Source organism: Podarcis raffonei, chromosome 6, assembly GCF_027172205.1.
Source record: "Podarcis raffonei isolate rPodRaf1 chromosome 6, rPodRaf1.pri, whole genome shotgun sequence".
Taxonomy (NCBI): domain Eukaryota; kingdom Metazoa; phylum Chordata; class Lepidosauria; order Squamata; family Lacertidae; genus Podarcis; species Podarcis raffonei.
In genome coordinates, this window is record NC_070607.1 from 71,978,958 (window position 1) to 71,997,683 (window position 18,726).

An 18,726-nucleotide genomic window follows, 5' to 3' on the forward strand; every position below is an offset into this window, starting at 1 on the left:
AAGCAAGAAGAGCGATGTTGCACTCATCTTGTCAGCCCCTGTGAGAACAGGATGCTGCACTAGATGGACCTTGAACTTGATCCAGATGGGACTTCTTAATCTAATTCTTAATGGAGGGTAAAGGTAAAGGGACCCCTGACCATTAGGTCCAGTTGTGACCGACTCTAGGGTTGCGGCGCTCATCTCGCTTTATTGGCCAAGGGAGCCAGCATGACTAAGCCGCTTCTGGCGGACCAGAGCAGCGCACGGAAACACAGTTTACCTTCCTGCCGGAGCAGTACCTATTTATCTACTTGCACTTTGATGTGCTTTCAAACTGCTAGGTTGGCAGGAGCAGGGACCGAGGAACGGGAGCTCACCCCGTCGTGGGGATTTGAACCGCCAACCTTCTGATCGGCAAGCCCTAGGCTCTGTGGTTTAACCCACAGCACCACCAGGTTCCCTACTGGAGGGTAAGGCAGCCTCTAATTTCAAAATTTAAAAGTACCCAATGGATGGAAATACCGCAACAAGAAGCGTGCTGCAAAACATCAGCGTCATACAATTCTCCTCTTCGGAGCTCCTGCATGGTTGATTAGCAAGTGAATCCCCCCAACCAAAAAAAGAAAAGAAAAGAAAAGTTCAGCGTCCCTCGACTGGGCGGAAGCAGCCCGAGGTCACCGCGGCTGCGATACCAACCTGCGCCACAAGGGGGCGGGGCCGAGACTGGTGCTTGCTTTAACTGCGGAGGGAGGGATAGAGTGGAAGAGGAAACTCTTAAAATTAAAAGAAAAGTCGGGGTGGGGGAGATTTTCCTGTGTCTATGCTTTTATTTCGTACGAGGAAAAAGCAGGAATGCTGGAATTCTGCGCAGGGAAAAGCTGTGCGTTGGGGAAAGAAAAAAATGCCAATGATCCCTGCGCCCAGGAAGTTTCTGGCTTTTAAAAGTTTCTTTAATAGCTTTGTTTGAACTCCTGCACCCAACCAGCATGGAAGGGCGTCCTTTGCAGCCTTATAAAGGAAGCTGCGTCTCCATCCTCTCCATCGGCTGCTCCCGGCACCGCGAAGCCTCTGTTGCTTCTCCCGGTTCCCCTCCTCCCCAGCCCGGACATCATTTCATCTATATAAGGCAGAATCCTCGCTTGCCGTCCTCTTCTCTCCGTCCCCAGCCCCGCGTCCCCCGGCTGGGCTGCTGCCACCCGCACAGCTCGGCATTCTTTCGCCTTGTATGGCCAAATCCTTTGGGGTGGGAGGGAACCGTTTGGGGAAAGTCTCGGCTCCATTGGCCGCCTCGTCCGCCCGATCCCGCTCTTTCCAGACCAGGGCGATTGAAAACAACACAGCTAGAAGTCGCATCTTCTCTGCGGGGATCGCGGGGGGAAGCGCTTTTCTCTGCCGGCTTGGGACAAGTTTCTGTGTGACAGGTAAGCGCCCTTCCTTGGATTCCCCTTTGTTCCGTGAGGATGGGGCTGGTGGGTGTTCAAGACCAGGGTAGGGGCGAGAATGCGGGATAACTTGCTGCATATGACCCAGCCGCTCATTAATCCGAAGTAACTAGTCCCTGTTGTCTTTGCTGCGGCAAAAGTAACTAGTCCCTGTTGTTTTTCGCTGTAAGAAACTAGCTGGCCTCCCCTGGAAATTTACTGCCTACTGGTTTCAAGACGCATGATGTGTAGGACTCTAGGAAAGGAAGGTTTCTGATTATTTATTTCAGCCTTCCCCAAGCTGGTGCCCCCCCCCCGGAGATGTTTTGAACTACAACTCCCAGCAGCCCCGTTGCCGTACTTCCATGGGAGTTGTGGCCCAATGCATCAGCAGCACTCCAGACTGAGGGAGTTTGATTTCCTTATTGTTCAAGGCAGCATACACAGTCCTCGCTCTCCATTACACCACTGCAACAATCCAGTCAGTTAGGTTAAGCTGGAAAAGAGAGAGGAGATGGGAGGAGAAACTGGTCCCTAGCCACCCAGTGAGCTTCATGGCTGAGCAGGGATTTGATTTTGAGTTTCTGCAGCGCAGGTGCAACACATTAACCACTGCACCTCACTGTCTGAGGATGAGATAGTTGGACAGTGTTCTTGAAGCTACCAGCATGAGTTTGACCAAACTGCAGGAGGCAGTGGAAGACAGGAGTGCCTGGCGTGCTCTGGTCCATGGGGTCACGAAGAGTCGGACACGACTAAACGACTAAACAACAACAACAACAACAACAACCACCACCACCTCACTGTCTCTTAGTGGTGGGGTGGGGTCCACTTTTGCCACTCCTTAAGCACCTTGCCTTGAGCATAGCAGCGTTGTCCCCCAATGCAGAGCCCTCCTGATGTTTCGGACTACAATCCTTTCAACTCCAAACAACTGGAAGTCTGGGAAGACTGTTGAAGTTTACACAAGCTGTGGGATGTGACGTGACCATCTCTTGATTTTTTTGAAAGGTTTCCCTAACTTCCAGCATACCCCCCACCCTGGGCAGGAGAGCAGGGTAATGTCTTGTAGTCCATGCGTTCACCTTCTCAATACAAGAAATCCAGAGTTAGAGCATACCCAGGCGCCCCCGTACCCCAACAAGGAAAAATGTGTTCCAGAGAAAGAAATGCCAACTGATACTGGAACAAGTGAGGGTCAAGCTCACTGGGGTTGCACAACGACCTGTTTGCTCATCTCCAGAATCTGTCATCCAGCCTAGCAGCAGGAAGCCTCACAGGTCAGTGACAGAGCAACTGCTTGGCCTGCAGAAGGTTGCAGGTTCAGTTCCCAGCAGCTCCAGTGCAGGGCTGGGAATGCCAGTCAGTGTAGCTCTGCTGCAAGTCAGCAATCAGTACAGTGGTACCTCAGGTTACATACGCTTCAGGTTACAGACGTTTCAAGTTACAGACTCCGCTAACCCAGAAAAATTACCTCGGGTTAAGAACTTTGCTTCAGGGTGAGAACAGAAATCGTGCTTCGGCGGCGCAGCAGCAGCAGGAGGCCCCATTAGCTAAAGTGGTACCTCAGGTTAAGAACAGTTTCAGGTTAAGAATGGACCTCCAGAACGAATTAAGTTCTTAACCCGAGGTACCACTGTACTGAGTTACATGGACCAGTGGTCTGGCTTGCTATGTTCTAGTGATCAGCACAGTCAGTGTTTCACGTTGAACTGATATACCTGACATTAAACAAATAATCTTCTAGCGGAGGGCACCCTTAAAAGAGTCCTCAGGTACACCCCTGGAAGACCTCATCACTAGTCCTCCCCTAAGTGTAGAATCTTGGCTGGCTGTGAGGGGTGTCTGCTTACTCATGCACTCTGCACATGCACAGAAGGGCCCTTTTTATTACTACTTTGCATGTTTGAAAGTCAAGAGAAACACTGAAAAGCAGTTCCAGGGCTGATCCCCGGAAGCAACTAAGCTCTGTTGACAGTGATTTGTGCAGTCCACACAGCTGGCTTTGTGGGTCTGGAGCAGAAATGAAATGGCTCTCTTGTGGCCTCTGCCCCATCCTCCCATTGCAGGCCAAACAAAAAGCAAGGAAAGACATTGATCTGAAGAATTGTGACACACCACTGCCATACTATGAGGTTTTCTCTGTCCATCATCAGAGGGGAAGGGCCATAGCTCAGTGGCAGAACATCTGCTCTGCATGCACAAGGTTCCAGGTTCAATCCCTGGCATCTCCAGGTAGGGGTGGGAGAGATACTTTCCTTGCTGGGGGTTGGGCTCAATGACCCTTGGGGTCTCGTCCAACTCTATGATTCTATGACTCCTTGTCTGAAACCCTGCAGGCTTGCTGCGAGTCAGTATTGAGCTAGATGGACCAATGGTATGACTCAGAATAAGGCATTTCCTATCTGGGCAGGTAGGGACGCGGGTGGCTCTGTGGGTTAAACCACAGAGCCTAGGACTTGCCGATCAGAAGGTCGGCGGTTTGAATCCCCGCGATGGGGTGAGCTCCCGTTGCTCGGTCCCTGCTCCTGCCAACCTAGCAGTTCAAAAGCACGTCTAAGTGCAAGTAGATCAATAGGTACCACTCCGGTGGGAAGGTAAATGGCATTTCCATGCACTGCTCTGGTTAGCCAGAAGCAGCTTAGTCATGCTGGCCACATGACCCGGTAGCTGTACGCCAGCTCCCTTGGCCAATAAAGCGAGATGAGCACTGCAACCCCAGAGTTGGTCACGACTGGACCTAATGGTCAGGGGTCCTTTATCTGGGCAGGTAGCAGGGAAGGGGGCATTTACTGAATGAATGCATACAGCAAACATGGGATGTTACCAATAATAATAATAATAATAATAATAATAATAATAATAATAATAGCCTGGTGTGCAATGGGATACCCAGGGGTGGGGATGAAGTGTCCTAACTCCACAGAAGCAGGTTTTTAAATAATTTCCAATTAAACTTTTTATTGCACTAGCCATAGGCCATGGCATCATTCAGAAGGAGAAAGAAAAAAACACCAATAACCATAAAAATTATCGGGCACAGACATACAATAAAACCATGGTCACGGCTACTAAAATTATTTGTTGCATTAAATAGAATAGAATAGCAGAAGATTCTCAGGTAAGATGTGCCAAATTAAATATCTAAATCCCCTTTGCAGTTGATTGCTATTTTGTCTAGTTCCTTCCTCCTGATCATCTTAGCTGATTGTCGCTCAGCAGCCATTTCACCCTTTCCACCCTATTCAAATGTGTTCCATTCGTTAACAAGGGTTTTATAAATCGGTGTCTTGGGTCTATATATAATGGGCACTGCAATAAATAATGGTGCAGGTCCTCGACGCAGGGCTGTCCACATAGCCAGAGTCTCTCTTCGTAATGTACTTTGCCGTACAGAGTATATCTGGAGAGATGGTGTGGTGAACAGCATGTCTGATGAAGGTTCAAATCTCTAGGGCACGGGAGGGTAGCTCACAGCCCACAGGCTATATGCAGCCCATGCAGACCCTCTCTGCTGCCCACCACAAGTTCACTATCCCTCCCCTGTCACCCACAAAATAGGAATGTGGGAAACTGCCTTTTGCTGAGTGACAGCATTGGTTGATTCAGCCCAGTGATGTGTACACTGGCCACAGGTACCTATCTGGGATTTCAGACAGGGCTCTCTCGCAGCCTGGAGATGCTGGCAATTGAAGCTGGGACTGCCTGCATGCAGAAAATGTGCTCTGCCACGGAGTGAAGTGTACAGATGGGTCAAGGGAAGGGAAGGGAAAGGAAAGGAAAGGAAGGGAAGAGAGTGGCCGCAGCAGCTGAATGGCCAATTCAGTGCCATTTTGAGTTTGCAACCTCACATGGTGCTCTTGACCTGCCAGTGTGGGTATACCAAAATCCTGCTGCAAAATAATATTCTTTGGCCTTAATTCAGCTCACAGTGGATTTATTTTTGTCTCAGCTGCAAAAGCAACAGGTCAAATTCCTAACATCCCAGGCCTATGACTTCAGTCCAACAAAGGCAGAACAAAACAGTGGCTTGCAACACCACTGCAAAATCAGCATCTAACCTGGGGGGGCGGGGCGGGAAGAGCCCAGTACACTGATACCGTCAGGGCCATGCAAGTTCTTTTGGGTGCCAGCACAGGACATTTTACTCCCTGAAGCCAAGTCCTAATGGGGCCGCCTGCCCTGCTGCAATCACTATTCTTTTTTTTTAAAGAATAAAGCATTGATGCACTATTCAGGCACCAATTCCTGCCTTCATCTATCCCTCCTCCACCTCTGCTATTGTCTGTAAATCCACGCTACTGCATGCCAAGGCTGGTCCAGGTCTTCTCGATTGGTAAAAGCAAATGAGCACTCTCAGTAGCATAGGAAGGGAGGTGCGGTGGGTGCGGACCGCCCCGGGTGTCATCACTGAGGGGGATGACAAAATGGCAAAAATATGTGTTTTTGAAAAAAGAACTCCCGCACCCACCACACGCCCCTTCCTATGCCACAGCAGGAGCACTCTCCCCTCCAGTGATTTCCAGAAACTAGAAGCATTGCTGCCTCCAACTTTGCAGGCAGAGCATAGCCTTTATGGCTAGTAGCCTTCGACAGCCCTCTCCTCCATGAATCTGCCTAATCCAGAGGCATAGCTAGGTGGGGGCACTGGGCGTCACACCGCGGGGCCTGCAGCGTGCCTGAGCCACACGTCTCTCCTGATTGGGGAGGCGGCAGGTGGACTGCCTGCAAGCTCCACACTGCTTTTTCAAGCAGCTCGGGGCCTGCATCCGCCCACCACCTCAGCTGCCCTTCAGCTGAGGGGGAGGCTGCGGAGAGGTTCCACGCAGCCAGTGGTGTAGCGTGGGGGGTGCCAGGGGTGCCGGCCGCACCAGGCGCAACATCTGGGGGGGCGCGAGTCCAGAGGGAAGGGACAAGTTCCTTCCTCCGCTGGGCTCCCCGCCGCCACCGCCAGCCTTGCGCCCTAGCGCGCGCGCCCCCCGCCGCCGCTGCGGCTGCGCTCCACTCACTGCTCGCAGGAGGAGCAGCCACTGCAGCAGCACCGACGCCGCCACCGACGCCTGGCCGGGCAGCCTCCGCACCCCGACACCGACGCCATCCCCTCGGCCCGGCCACAGGCGGCGGCTGCTTCTGCCGACTGGGAGGGAGGAGAGCTCCGAGGGGCCTCGCCGCGCCCTGCGCTCCCCAAAACCCTCCGAGAGGAAGCCGGTGGGCGGGCGAGGGCCTCCCGGCGGAAGGGGGCGCCGCTGGCTCCGGCTCTCAGTGCAAGTCTCAGCCGCGGGGGGGGGGCGGGCGAGGACGGAGCGCGGCTGGAAGCCCCCGGACCTGGCTGGGAGGAGGAGAGGCGCTCGCCAAGCCCGGATCTGGAGCGCCTCGGAGCGCGGGCTCCACCTACAGCCCAAGGAGAGGAGGGGGCGGGGAGGCGCTCGAGGGGAGGGGGCTTCGGCTGCCTCGGCCCGCGGGGGCTCCGCAAATAATAAATTTAATAAATTCCTGCTGAGCCTTTGGGGGGGTCCTTGGCTCCTTCGCTCGCCCCCAGCCCCAGTGGCGTAGCGTGGGGGGTGCAGGGGGGCCGGCCGCAACATCTGGGGGGGGCACGCTCGCACTCGAGTGCTAATAATCCACGGGTTAGGGGGCGCAAATTACTTGCCTTGCCCCGGGTGCTGACAACCCACGCTACGCCACTGCACGCAGCACACCCTACCCTGGCTCACCCTGCCCCCATGGGTGGTTTGTGCTGCCCCTGGCTGCAGGGTGCACACGCCGCCCCAGGCACCCGAGCGGCTAGCTATGTCGCTGCTCTCATGCAGCCAGTTTTTTTAATCAGGGAGATGTATCATTTATATTCTCCATTTGACAGAAGAAAATACTTGTCCTGCAGCCAGGAGCAGGTCCTTTAGAATAGGTCAAGCTGAGTTGAGATACCTGCTTATATGGAGTATTGACGAAAGGTCTTATTTTATTTTTTGGAAACGTCTTACTTTATTTTGAACGTTATGCACACAAAGTATTGAGAGCTAGTGGAGACCTGATTAGAATCTCATCTTTAGCACAAACTTGTTTTGATCCAAGGATAGATAGGGGAACATGCGGGCCTCTGGATATGGTTGGATAATAGCTCCCATCATCCCAGCCTGCTGGATGGGGTCTGTGTCACCTGCGACTCAGTAGGAAATATCCAGGGATACTGGGGAGCTGGAGACAAACCATTTAGTGATACAAAAACAAAATGTGTTTCTGGGTGCTTCCCAGACAGAAGCTTAATACAGTACAGTGGTACCTCGGGTTACATACGCTTCAGGTTACAGACTCCGCTAACCCAGAAATAGTACCTCGGGTTAAGAACTTTGCTTCAGGATGAGAACAGATATTGTGCTCCGGCAGCACGGCAGCAGCAGGAGGCCCCATTAGCTAAAGTGGTGCTTCAGGTTAAGAACAGTTTCAGGTTAAGAACGGACCTCTGGAACAAATTAAGTACTTAACCCAAGGTACCACTGTACTGTAAATGAACCATTCAGACATTGCAAACTGGTTGTTGGCAACTTAAATGGATTTTTCCTGGAATGGGTGAAATCCAGATTAAAAGTGGGAGGGAGGAATACGGGGTGGCATTTTGATGCTGCAATATATTTTTTTTTAATTCCATGCCTGAGGGGGACCACCAATCCCACAACTGACACCCAGTCTGGCTGTACCCTGAGTTCCCTCTGTAACTGATGGGAGAAAGATGTCTGCGCGTGATCCCAGATGCACTCTGAACAGCTGCCTCCATGGCACCTGTTTGTGCCTATGGAACCTCTGCCTGAGTGTGTTTCTGAAGGAGGAACCTGCTTCTCAAGAGGGACTGCAGTAGTGCAGGTCCCCCAAACACAGCCCCTAAGGAATGCAGGAAGGGTTCCCATCGCTTATTGGCTCTTGGCTTCTGCTCCCGGCAAGTTCCTCTGTGATACAGCTAATGGAAAGGAGGCAGCTGGTGACAAATGTAATGTTGGGTAAAATCCCACTCCAGGCAGGAGGACAAAAAGGCTTTTATCCTCTTTGTAGTGGGAGGTGTATCGAAGCCTTGAACTAATCATCTTGCCCCCCTTGTCTTCCTGGGGTTGGCAGAAAAGAGCTCCTCTCCTAGTCTGCGCTAACAAGCTAGCCTTTGAGCTCGGCAATCATTGTCTGGGGGCAGGGCTGCTCTCCCGCTCTCCCTTCATCTACCCTTCTCAGGATTGCTAAACAGCAACGCACTCACTCCCAGCGTAACTGCTGGGCATGCTCTTATCAGCTACCTAAATGCGTGGTGTTGTTGTTTTATAAAAAAATAATAATTCCCTGGAGTTAGAGAAGAACAAGGAGCTGGGTATTTTTAGTCCTTGAATGTGTGTGCCTCTTTAGCAGGTACACACACACACAGAGGGAGAGAGAGAGAGAGATAGTTTCCCACAAAGGACTGCATTGCACAGAAAGGAGCATCAGGCCTGTACTTTCGCATCGCTTTCCACCAGGAAGGGATTTACACACACACACACACACACACACACACACACACACACCTAAGCTTCTCTGGCAGCATGGAACTGGACATAAGAAGACCTGAATTTAGTTTGCCATGGCAGTTTCTGGAGAGGGAAGGAAATTGTTGTGTCATGTCTTCCAGACACTGACTAAGCTTGAGAGCAGGGCTGGCCCTACCATTAGGCAGAGTGAGGCAACTGCCTCAGCCAGCAAATGCTTGGGGAAGGAGGCAGCAGCCTCCTGGCTGTTTCTCTGGAACCCCCTGCCTGCACCCACTGGCCTTAACTGGCTTCCTGCCAGTATTTATATAAGATACAATTGCTGGTCCAGTCTGCATTTGGACTGGGGGTGCCATCTTGCCCTTCAAGCAGCAAAATGTGCCTTGAACCAGTCCTGCCTGAGAATTACAGAATCGCAGAGTTGGAAGGGATCACGAGGGTTATCTAGTCCAGCCCCCTGCAATGCAGGAATGGTTCGCCCGATGTGGGACTTGAACCCACAACCCTGGGATTAAGAGGCTCATGCTCTACCAACTGAGCTATCCCATGAATGGAGCAAGCTAGTCCAAGCCCTGAGTGGAGAAAGGCTGCAGCTAGTGGCAGAGCACATCCTTTGCACAGGTTCAATCCCTAAGGTTAGGAATGTTACCTGCCTGAAACCCTGGATAGCCATTGCAAGTCAGTGTAAGACAATACTGAGTTAAATGTTGCCAGTGGTCTGCCTTGGTACGTGGTCCGCCTATGTTCCTGTGAGGTCTAAAGTGTGTGTGTGTTTGTGTTTGTGTGTGTGTGTGTGTGTGTGTGTGAGAGAGAGAGAGAGAGAGAGAGAGAGAGAGAGAGAGAGAGAGAGAGAAACATGGGCATACGTACATATATACAATACACATATAGATATTTTAAAATTCCTGCCCGTTCTTCTTCTGATGAACTGGGAGGGAGCCTCTAATCCTTATTAACAAGCTCTAGCTGTAGGAAAGAGCACAGATCCACATGCCACACTCTGCCTGGCTAGACAGAGCGGGTGGGGAATGGAATGCTAAGAATCTGCTGGGAACAGATAATTTCCTGCTTATTCCGGAATAGGCCCAGCGCCTGCATCTTACTTGCAAGCCTGTCCTTATGAAAAGAGAATCAAAGAAAGACAATTTAGCTAAGGGTTGGTCCTTTAGAGGGAAGGATCTCCTGGTGGAAATTGCCCCAAGTTTCTGAAGGTATTGCTTCTGTCTTCCTAAGAAACCAGACACCAGCAGTGTAATGCTCTACACATCTGCTTAGAAGTCCCACTGAGTTCAATGGGACTTACTCCCAGGTAGATGTATATACTAGGACTGGAACCTAAATGAGTAGCAAGTAGCATTGCCATTTCTCTCTCCCTTGTCTGCCTCCCCCCCCCCCCCAAAAAAATGGGTTTGTGTATCTTTAATAGCTGATTGTCAGGCAGATATTGAACAGCAAAGGCTTTCATTATCCCCTATAGCTGCATATGTTGAATTTCCTGGGTAACACTCAGGCATTAGGCTAGATGGGAACAATGTATATGCATGCACAGGGTAGCTCTCCCCACTCTATCAATGGCGAGTTCTGGTGCAGTGAGCCGTCTGAGGAATGGGAAGTGGTCTTCCTCACAGGTTTGTTGCAAGGTGATTGCAGTTTAAGCTGGTGATTGCAATGGGCCACCGTTTGTGTGCAGGCATGCTTTTTCTGTTGCTTTCAAATATCTCAAATGTGTCATCATGATGCAAACCTCCCCATCCCACCGAAGGCAGCCCTGTTGAGGGAAGGTTTTTATGTTTAATGCTGTATTGTGTTTTTAATATTTGGTTGGGAGCCGCCCAGAATGGCTGGGGAAACCCAGCCAGATGGGCAGGGTATAAATAAATTTTTATTATGATTATGATTATTGCAGAAGCTCAGAGGTGGATTCCCAGCTTGCCTTGGATGGTATCCGCAATACAAATATTTGAATAGTTTACTAAAACTCTTCAAGACGCCATTTAAAGATGGTTGTTTTAGCCAGGAGATTCAGAATGCAGCATTTGCTGAAGGGGGAGGGGGAAGTATTGTGGCATCAGATCTTAAATCCTTCAGATAACATCTCCAAAATGTGAAATGATTAAACATTAGGGCAACCAGATGGAAAGGAGGACAGGGCTTCTATCATCAATACAGAAGGAGTGGTGTATTGGAACAGGGATGAAGCACCCTCACTGATTACACAGCCAGGACAATGGTGGCATCTCTTGGGGCACTCTGTGGCTCCCAGTACGTTTCTGAGCACAATTCAAAGTGTTGGTGCTGACCTTTAAAGCCCTAAACTGCCTTGGTCCAGTATATCTGAAGGAGCGTCTCCACCCCCATTGTTCTGCCCAGACACTGAGGTCCAGCGCCGAGGGCCTTCTGGCGGTTCCCTCACTGCGAGAAGCCAAGTTACAGGGAACCAGGCTTTCTCGGTAGTGGCACCCACCCTGTGGAACACCCTCCCACCAGATGTCAAAGAGAAAAACAACTACCAGACTTTTAGAAGACATCTGAAGGCAGCCCTGTTTAGGGAAGCTTTTAATGTTTAATAGATTATTGTATTTTAATATTCTGTTGGAAGCCGCCCAGAGTGGCTGGGGAAACCCAGCCAGGTGGGTGGGGTATAAATAATAAATTATTATTATTATTATTATTATTATTATTATTATTATTATTATCCTCTGCATGCCAAGAAATCAGGGTGGTTTTTTTCCAGAGAGAAGCCCACCAGAAAAGTCAAGCAGAGGAAGAGACAGGTGCCATTAATATGCATGGCTAAGGTTTTGATGGGCACTTTGGGGATAATGTTATTGAGTGCACACAGTAAGTAACTGGATGTACAAATGAACCCACTGACAATTCTTCATGGATTTTTTTAAAAGATGCAAAACCAGAACATCAGAATTTAGTTAGGGGTTTGTTAACTGCTGCTAAAATATTAATTGCTGCTAAACCTCTGCTCCAATAATTCCAATGAAGTGAAAATGGTTCATTAAAATAACAAAATTAATGCTTAAAGGAAAGTAGGCACAAAAGTGAGTGATTTGAGAATTGGCAATCTACCTTATTTAGTACATGAAATCAGAATGTGTTAGAATTATTGAAAGCCTTTTCACTGCTATCAAAAGTAATTATCTGATTACTTACTTACAAGATAGAAATGATATAATATTTCTAAAATGAGGTAATAGTATTTTAAAGAACATATTATCTATATTTGTGCTATATAATAGTGAAGATACAAATTTAATGTAGGACGATCTGGTAGTAAATTAGCAAGCATTCAACCGTAATATGTCATCCATAGTCTGTAAACTTTGTATATTTAAAAAGGCTAAAAGAAGAAGTATTATAAGCAAACAGTCTGTTTTGTTTTTCCTAGTCCCCTTCCAAAAACTCCACCAAGATGTCGAGCAAACGGGCCAAGGCGAAGACTACCAAGAAGCGCCCTCAGCGTGCGACTTCCAATGTCTTCGCCATGTTTGACCAGTCGCAGATCCAGGAGTTCAAGGAGGCTTTCAATATGATTGACCAAAACCGTGACGGATTCATAGACAAGGAAGATCTGCATGACATGCTGGCATCTCTCGGTAACAAAGCAGCATTGAGTCAAATGCAATTTCTTTGTGAGCTGGCGTGGCTCCGGGGCTATGAGTGTGACCTGTGAACCAGAAAGCCCTCCCTTTCAATCTTACCTCGGTCAAGAACTTGGTAGATAGTCTCAAGGCAGGGATGGGGAACCTCTGTCTCTCCAGAGGTGGCTGCACTACAGCTCCCATGATTCCCAGCCATTGACCAGGCTGGTTAATTAGTTATTTAGTTTGCTTGTTTTATTAAGCCTACATTTAAATTGAATTGAATTGGGGGAAGTGGTTTTACTGTTGCTGTTGCTAAAACAACTGGGCGTCAGAAACCTTTGCCAAGCTACTGCAAAGCAGCCAGACATCTACCAAAGATCTTCATCTGTCTTCTGGCCATCTCCTGCTCAAAGCAACTAGAGATGTTGGTTCCTCATCTTGTAATGATGGTGCCAATACCTTTACATTAGCAATGAGGCTCCTGTGGCCCCTGCTTTAATCTCATGTTGCCCTAGAGGCACCTTAGACCCATTCTTGCTCTCTGGATCACAGTAGAAGAAGGTCCATTGGGGTGAGTCAGGCACTTTCCTACCAACTCCATTCTGCCCCCAGATAGCCTGCACTTGCTTGCCTTCTTACTTTCAGCCATTCTAGGCACTGCCTGTCATTTTACGTGCCCTTGTGGAACGTAACACAGGGACTGATTTAGCGCAGCGCAACCAGTTCTACTCCACTGGGCGCTGAGCCTAGGAGGAGCCACAGGGCGTCATAACTATGACTGAATTATACTTGGAGTCGAGTGTGGATTTCATGCTCTTTATTCAGCTCATAGTAGCGAGGAATGAAAGTTCCCCCACAATATCTGCTTTATATACATTATTTATACAATGGGCCACACGTGATTGGCTAATTCCGGGATTCTCCTGTAGGCCAATCAGGTTGCGGATTCACTTGCACCTGGAGCTGGATTGGGTAGCTCCAGCGGACCAATCATACTGCTGCATTGTTCTAGGACCAATCAGACTGCAGCATTCTGAATCCTATTGTTCTAGGACCAATCAGACTGCTGCATTTGGGATCCTATTCAACTCAGTACATAACACTGACATAGTGAAATGAGCAAAATGGAAGGTGAGAGGCAGTGGCACGCACCAGATTTGGGGCTCGCACAGGGTGTAGCTGAAATTTGAAAAACCAAAGTCTGCCCCTGATTAACAGGGCGGAGGATGGAGACAAAACTAGAGTTACTTGGCTCTGTTGGTTATTGGCTGTAGCTCCACCTACTGCTTTTCGCCAATGGCCAGCACTGATAGACAATCCCTCTGGGAATTGCTTCACCTCCTCCATTGTGTGTGAGAGAGGGGGAGAGAAAGAGAGAGAGAAGGAGCCATGGCTGTTATGCAGTGAATCAGGAGGTAGGGTGGGAGTTTTGCAGCAGAGGCAGATTTAGGGCAGCATGACCGGTTCACCGACACTGGGCACTGAGCTGAGAGGGGCACTGCTGGGCATTGCAACTGTGACGTAATGCACACACAGAAAGGAAGGTGAGAGGTGGGGCAGGGGGAAGGCCACCAAATTTTGGCCTCACACAGGATGCTGCTGACATTTGAAAGATCAAAGAACACCCCTGCTTGCAATAAGCCATGGAATATGAGGGAATGTTGGATTATTCAGCATCGACAAAAGAAAGTTCTTCGCACGTAGTTAATCTATGAAATCCGATCCCACAAGAGGCAGTGATCCACATCTTGAAACTAGGAGGGAACAACATGGGGCGGGAGAACTTGTTCATTTTAACAAGCCGAAAGAAGTCTGATGGCCAGGCCTAGCCTCTTATTCCCAGAAACTCCCCCTGCCCCAGAAACCCAGATCAGTTGCTAAATCAGGCAGGGCAGGGCTGACCTCAAATGTCACTCGGAAGCCTGAAGCCCTTGATCAACTGCAGAGCAAAAACTTGCTCAAATGGCCAATGGTGAGAGATGATGGGAGCTGCAGCCTAGCAACATTTGGGGAGCCACAGGACCCTCATCCCCCTTGCTCAAGGCTTCAGACAGTTTTGGGTAACTGTGTTTTGCAAAATAGGGGTCAGCCATTGCTTCTTTGTCCCAGAATCCTAGGTGCAACCTGAGGCCAGCAGCATTTAGCAGACACTAATCCAATCCAATCCAATCCATATTCAAATTAAGGTTGTACGCACACCATCCATTTAAAGCACATTTAAAATATATGACTTTTCCTCAAAGAATCATGGGAACTATAGTTTGCTAAGGCTGCTGGAAACTGTTGCTGTATGAGGCTTAAACTGTCTTTTTGTGGGGTGGGGATGTGCTTTAAATATATAGTATGTACACAGCCTGAGTCTAATTGCGATCTTATGGGTGCCATGTTGTTTATTTATTTTGTTCTCCTCTTTAACCCCTGCTTTGCATAACCCAACCTGTGAAAGAATTAGGAAGAACTCAAAATTATGGTCACTATTTTGTGACTTTCTGGTTGGTCCTAAAAAAGGGATTGTCCAAATTGTGGATTTTGGGACAAACAAGAACAGATTCAGCTTCTGGCAGACAGGCTTATAGTCACCCCAGGCAGACTCAGACTCAGTGTGGTGACAGTTGTGGGATGAAAGGGTCCTCTATGAATATCTAGATCACAAAGGCCAGCCTGCATTCTGGACACTCACTCAGTGGCGTAGCGTGGGTTGTCAGCACCCGGGGCAAGGCAAGTAATTTGCGCCCCCTAACCCGTGTATTTGCGCCCCCTAACCCGTGGATTTGCGCCCCCTAACCCTAACCCCCAGATGTTGCGCCCGGTGCGGCCGGCCCCCCTGCACCCCCCGCGCTACGCCACTGCACTCACTGAACCATTGTCAAGCCCATTTCAAGGCCAGTAAATTCATCCTGGGTAGAGAGGTTGTGGAGACTATAAATTAAGGAAATAAAATGGTTGAGAGAACACCTGAATGCATGGAAAGGAATTAGGAAGTCATCTCATTAGTACAGTTCAGAGTTTAAAAACTTTTTAAAGCATGGTATTTGTACAGATGACCACTAGAGGGCACTTAGGTAGATAAAAGTACGTCTTGGTTTAATGTAGAGACTGATGAGCAATTCAGGAGTACTAAGTCATCCTGACTTGGCAGTATTTCCCTCCTCCCAGGGTATTTTTCCCCTTTCAGACAGCCGTTCCTGATTTGCTACCTTGCATTTTGACTCATCATGCTTGTCTCCTAACTAAGCCATAACCCCAGGACCTGGTTTTATAGGCCATTTCCAGGGAAGCTCCTAGGAAACTTGTCTTCTTCGTGAGCAAAGGGCCCTTTCACCTTTGAGGATAAGGTCACAGGGGCGTTTTATTGCCCCAGTTTAGTTAGGCCACTAAGAAATGTTTATATTTAGGTTTCTGTTACGAATCCCTTGCAGAGAAGGAGCAAACTTCACACTGCTAGGATACAGTCAAGGCAGCTGACCTGGACTGAGCATACTGTTAACACTTTTGGTCACTTCCAATCATTATGATTCCTTCTATCATCCACATCTTGTAAATGAGTACAAACTGAGGTTGCAATCCTGTGCCCATTTACCTAAAAGCAAGTCCCATTGAACTCAGTGGAACATACTTTTGAAAAGACATGACTAGGATTGCACTGTTAGAGCAGGGATGAGGAACTCCAGATTTTGTTGGACTGCAGCTCCTATCATCCCTGACCCCTGGGCCTGAGGGAAATAGCAATCCAACAACATCTGGGCGGCAAGAGGTTCCCCATCCCAGGTGTAAAGACAAATGCTTACCAAAAAGCATTGTTGTGCTACAGCCAGAATTAGAATTAATCTTGAAGAGACAAGTGCAAGGATGGAGGATTCCAATATATTTACATTCTCCTCCTCCTTGTTGTTGCTGCTGCTGCTGTTTTGCTAGGTGAATCCAGTTCCAATCCCTCAATTTTTCTCTCCTCCGGTCACAGATAGAGAAGGCAATGCAGTGGCCGCATCTTGTGGGGCTCAAGCAATGAGCTTGAATTGCTCTGCTGGGCCAGGGGCTTTCAAACGTGGACTAATATCTCATCCGACTTGTACCTTTCAGGGAAGAATCCTACAGATGAGTACCTGGAGGGCATGATGAGTGAGGCACCTGGGCCCATCAACTTCACCATGTTCCTCACCATGTTTGGAGAGAAGCTGAATGGAACTGATCCGGAAGACGTCATCCGCAATGCTTTTGCTTGCTTTGATGAGGAAGCCACAGGTATGTTCCATGCAGACCACCTCTCCATTGCAAACTGGATATTCTAAGATAGGTTGTGGCAGCAGTTAGAGCCAAACAAACATGCTGCTGTGTGTCAGCAGAAATCTTCACACATATCTGAGGCCAAGGAAGGATACAGCTGGCTCTCCCTTCTTTCATTCTGCTCACTTGCCTCCTCCACAATCAGTTCAGACTGTAAACTCCTGGAGGCTGGGATCTGTGCCTTTGGATTGTACTACTCGGTGAAGCACTATGTACACTGTTGTTGCCAGCAAAATAACAATAGTGATTCAACCCTTAATAAGTGAGGAGGTGTGCTTATTGGAACGGAGGCTGTAATGAGACGGAAGCTTACTGGCCTCCCTTTGCTTGGAAATGAATAAAATAAAATAAACCCTCAATATTAGGCAGGAAATAGCTATGGCCTGGTGTGGATTATTTTATTTCAAATAAAATTTGTCTGCCCAGTGGGACATAGGCCCACAAGCCCTTGAGAAACACTCAGTAGCAGCCAAAGCGAAAACATTCTTTATCTTAGAGGGCCGCCTCAGAAGTGACCTTCCACTAATCTCACATTTGGTTCTCCACCCCCACCCAATCGTCTCTGCCATTCATACAGGTTTCATTCATGAAGACCACCTGCGGGAACTGCTCACCACCATGGGTGACCGGTTCACGGACGAAGAAGTGGATGAGATGTATCGAGAGGCCCCCATTGACAAGAAAGGCAACTTCAACTATGTGGAGTTCACCCGCATCCTGAAGCATGGAGCCAAAGACAAAGATGATTAAAACTAAGAGATTCCGATATGCAGTTGCCCCTGTTTTAAGTCACATTCCCCTTACTCAAAGATTCCCTGCTGCTGTGGTCAAGTGTCAGAGTGGGCTAACTCTGAAATATTTCAACAGAATTAGCCCTACCTCTAAATAAAGAATAAGATTTTTGCATGTAAACCCCCACCCACCCACACCCCAGTGTTGATCCTTTACGAAGCGACTTCTCAATTTGGAGGTCTCATTGAGTAAGGTACTTGTGAAATTTGTCTTTTCAAAGGAGTCTAATTGGAAACATTTTTGAAGAGGAAGGTAGAAGGATTCTGAAGATGCAGCTACCTGTCTGGCTGTGTTCAGCACATCTGTTGGGGGGGAACCCACCCAGCACTGGATCTAATATAAGTTAAGGAGGCCTGATTAAATTGCCCTTTGAGTCTTTACCTAGAAAACTGATGCTTCTATTATTACCACTATTTATCACTTATACAGCTCTTTAAACTTGCAGAGTGACTTCCCATCTACCACCACAACTCTGTGGTGTAAGACACTGTTATTCCCAGCTCAGGCAGACATGTACCCAGAGCCGCACACAATACCTACAGAGGTGAGACTTGAACCCAGCTCTTCCAGATTCTAAATTGAACTTTATTATGCTAGACCATATCAGCCTTCCTCGCTGTTTATCTTGCACCCATTCAAAACCCACTGGGCATCAATCCAGCCTTGGGGTTGTTGTCTATCCTGATTTAGATGGCTTGGTCTGTTTTGCCCTTGTGATACTTTGTGCACAACTAACACATTTTCATTTGAAGATTGGCAGAGCACATTCCACACACCCCACACCTGTGGAACAGAGATTCACTTGACTTTCCCTTTGTTTTCCATTTCATCCCAAATTTGTGTTGCCTATTGGGTTGTGGCACTGGTTAAAATTAAAATGACTGCTTCACCAAGTCATCCTCTCTTTGGTCTCAAATCCAGCATTTTGTGATTTCTTGCCGGCTACCTGAAAAAGTTGAGCAGGAAGAGCAGAGCACAAAAATTAAAAGCTCACCTATCCACTCTACATCTACCTTGATTTTGGAAGAACTTGCTATCGTTAGTCCCTTCCTTTATGAAAAAGTATAATTTTTTGAATATAGCAGAAGACCATCTATAACCCATCCTGGCTAACTTTCCAGTCCATAAAATAAGGATGTAGCCTGTACA

General features: G+C 48.5%; 1 protein-coding gene across 2 annotated transcripts; it reads left to right on the plus strand.

Moving 5' to 3' along the window:
* Positions 1 to 985: 985 nt before the first annotated feature.
* MYL9 (myosin light chain 9) lies at positions 986 to 17,553 on the plus strand. Of its 2 annotated transcripts, XM_053393976.1 has the most exons (4): positions 1,300 to 1,403; positions 12,306 to 12,513; positions 16,582 to 16,743; positions 17,363 to 17,553. In XM_053393976.1, exons 2-4 carry the CDS (start codon positions 12,330 to 12,332, stop codon positions 17,533 to 17,535), a joined length of 519 nt encoding a protein of 172 aa, XP_053249951.1. In that variant the 5' UTR covers positions 1,300 to 1,403; positions 12,306 to 12,329; the 3' UTR covers positions 17,536 to 17,553. The 2 variants fall into 2 exon arrangements, with proteins under 2 accessions (XP_053249950.1, XP_053249951.1); XM_053393975.1 differs by lacking the exon at positions 12,306 to 12,513 and having other exon boundaries at positions 986 to 1,403.
* The last annotated feature ends 1,173 nt before the right edge of the window (positions 17,554 to 18,726 follow it).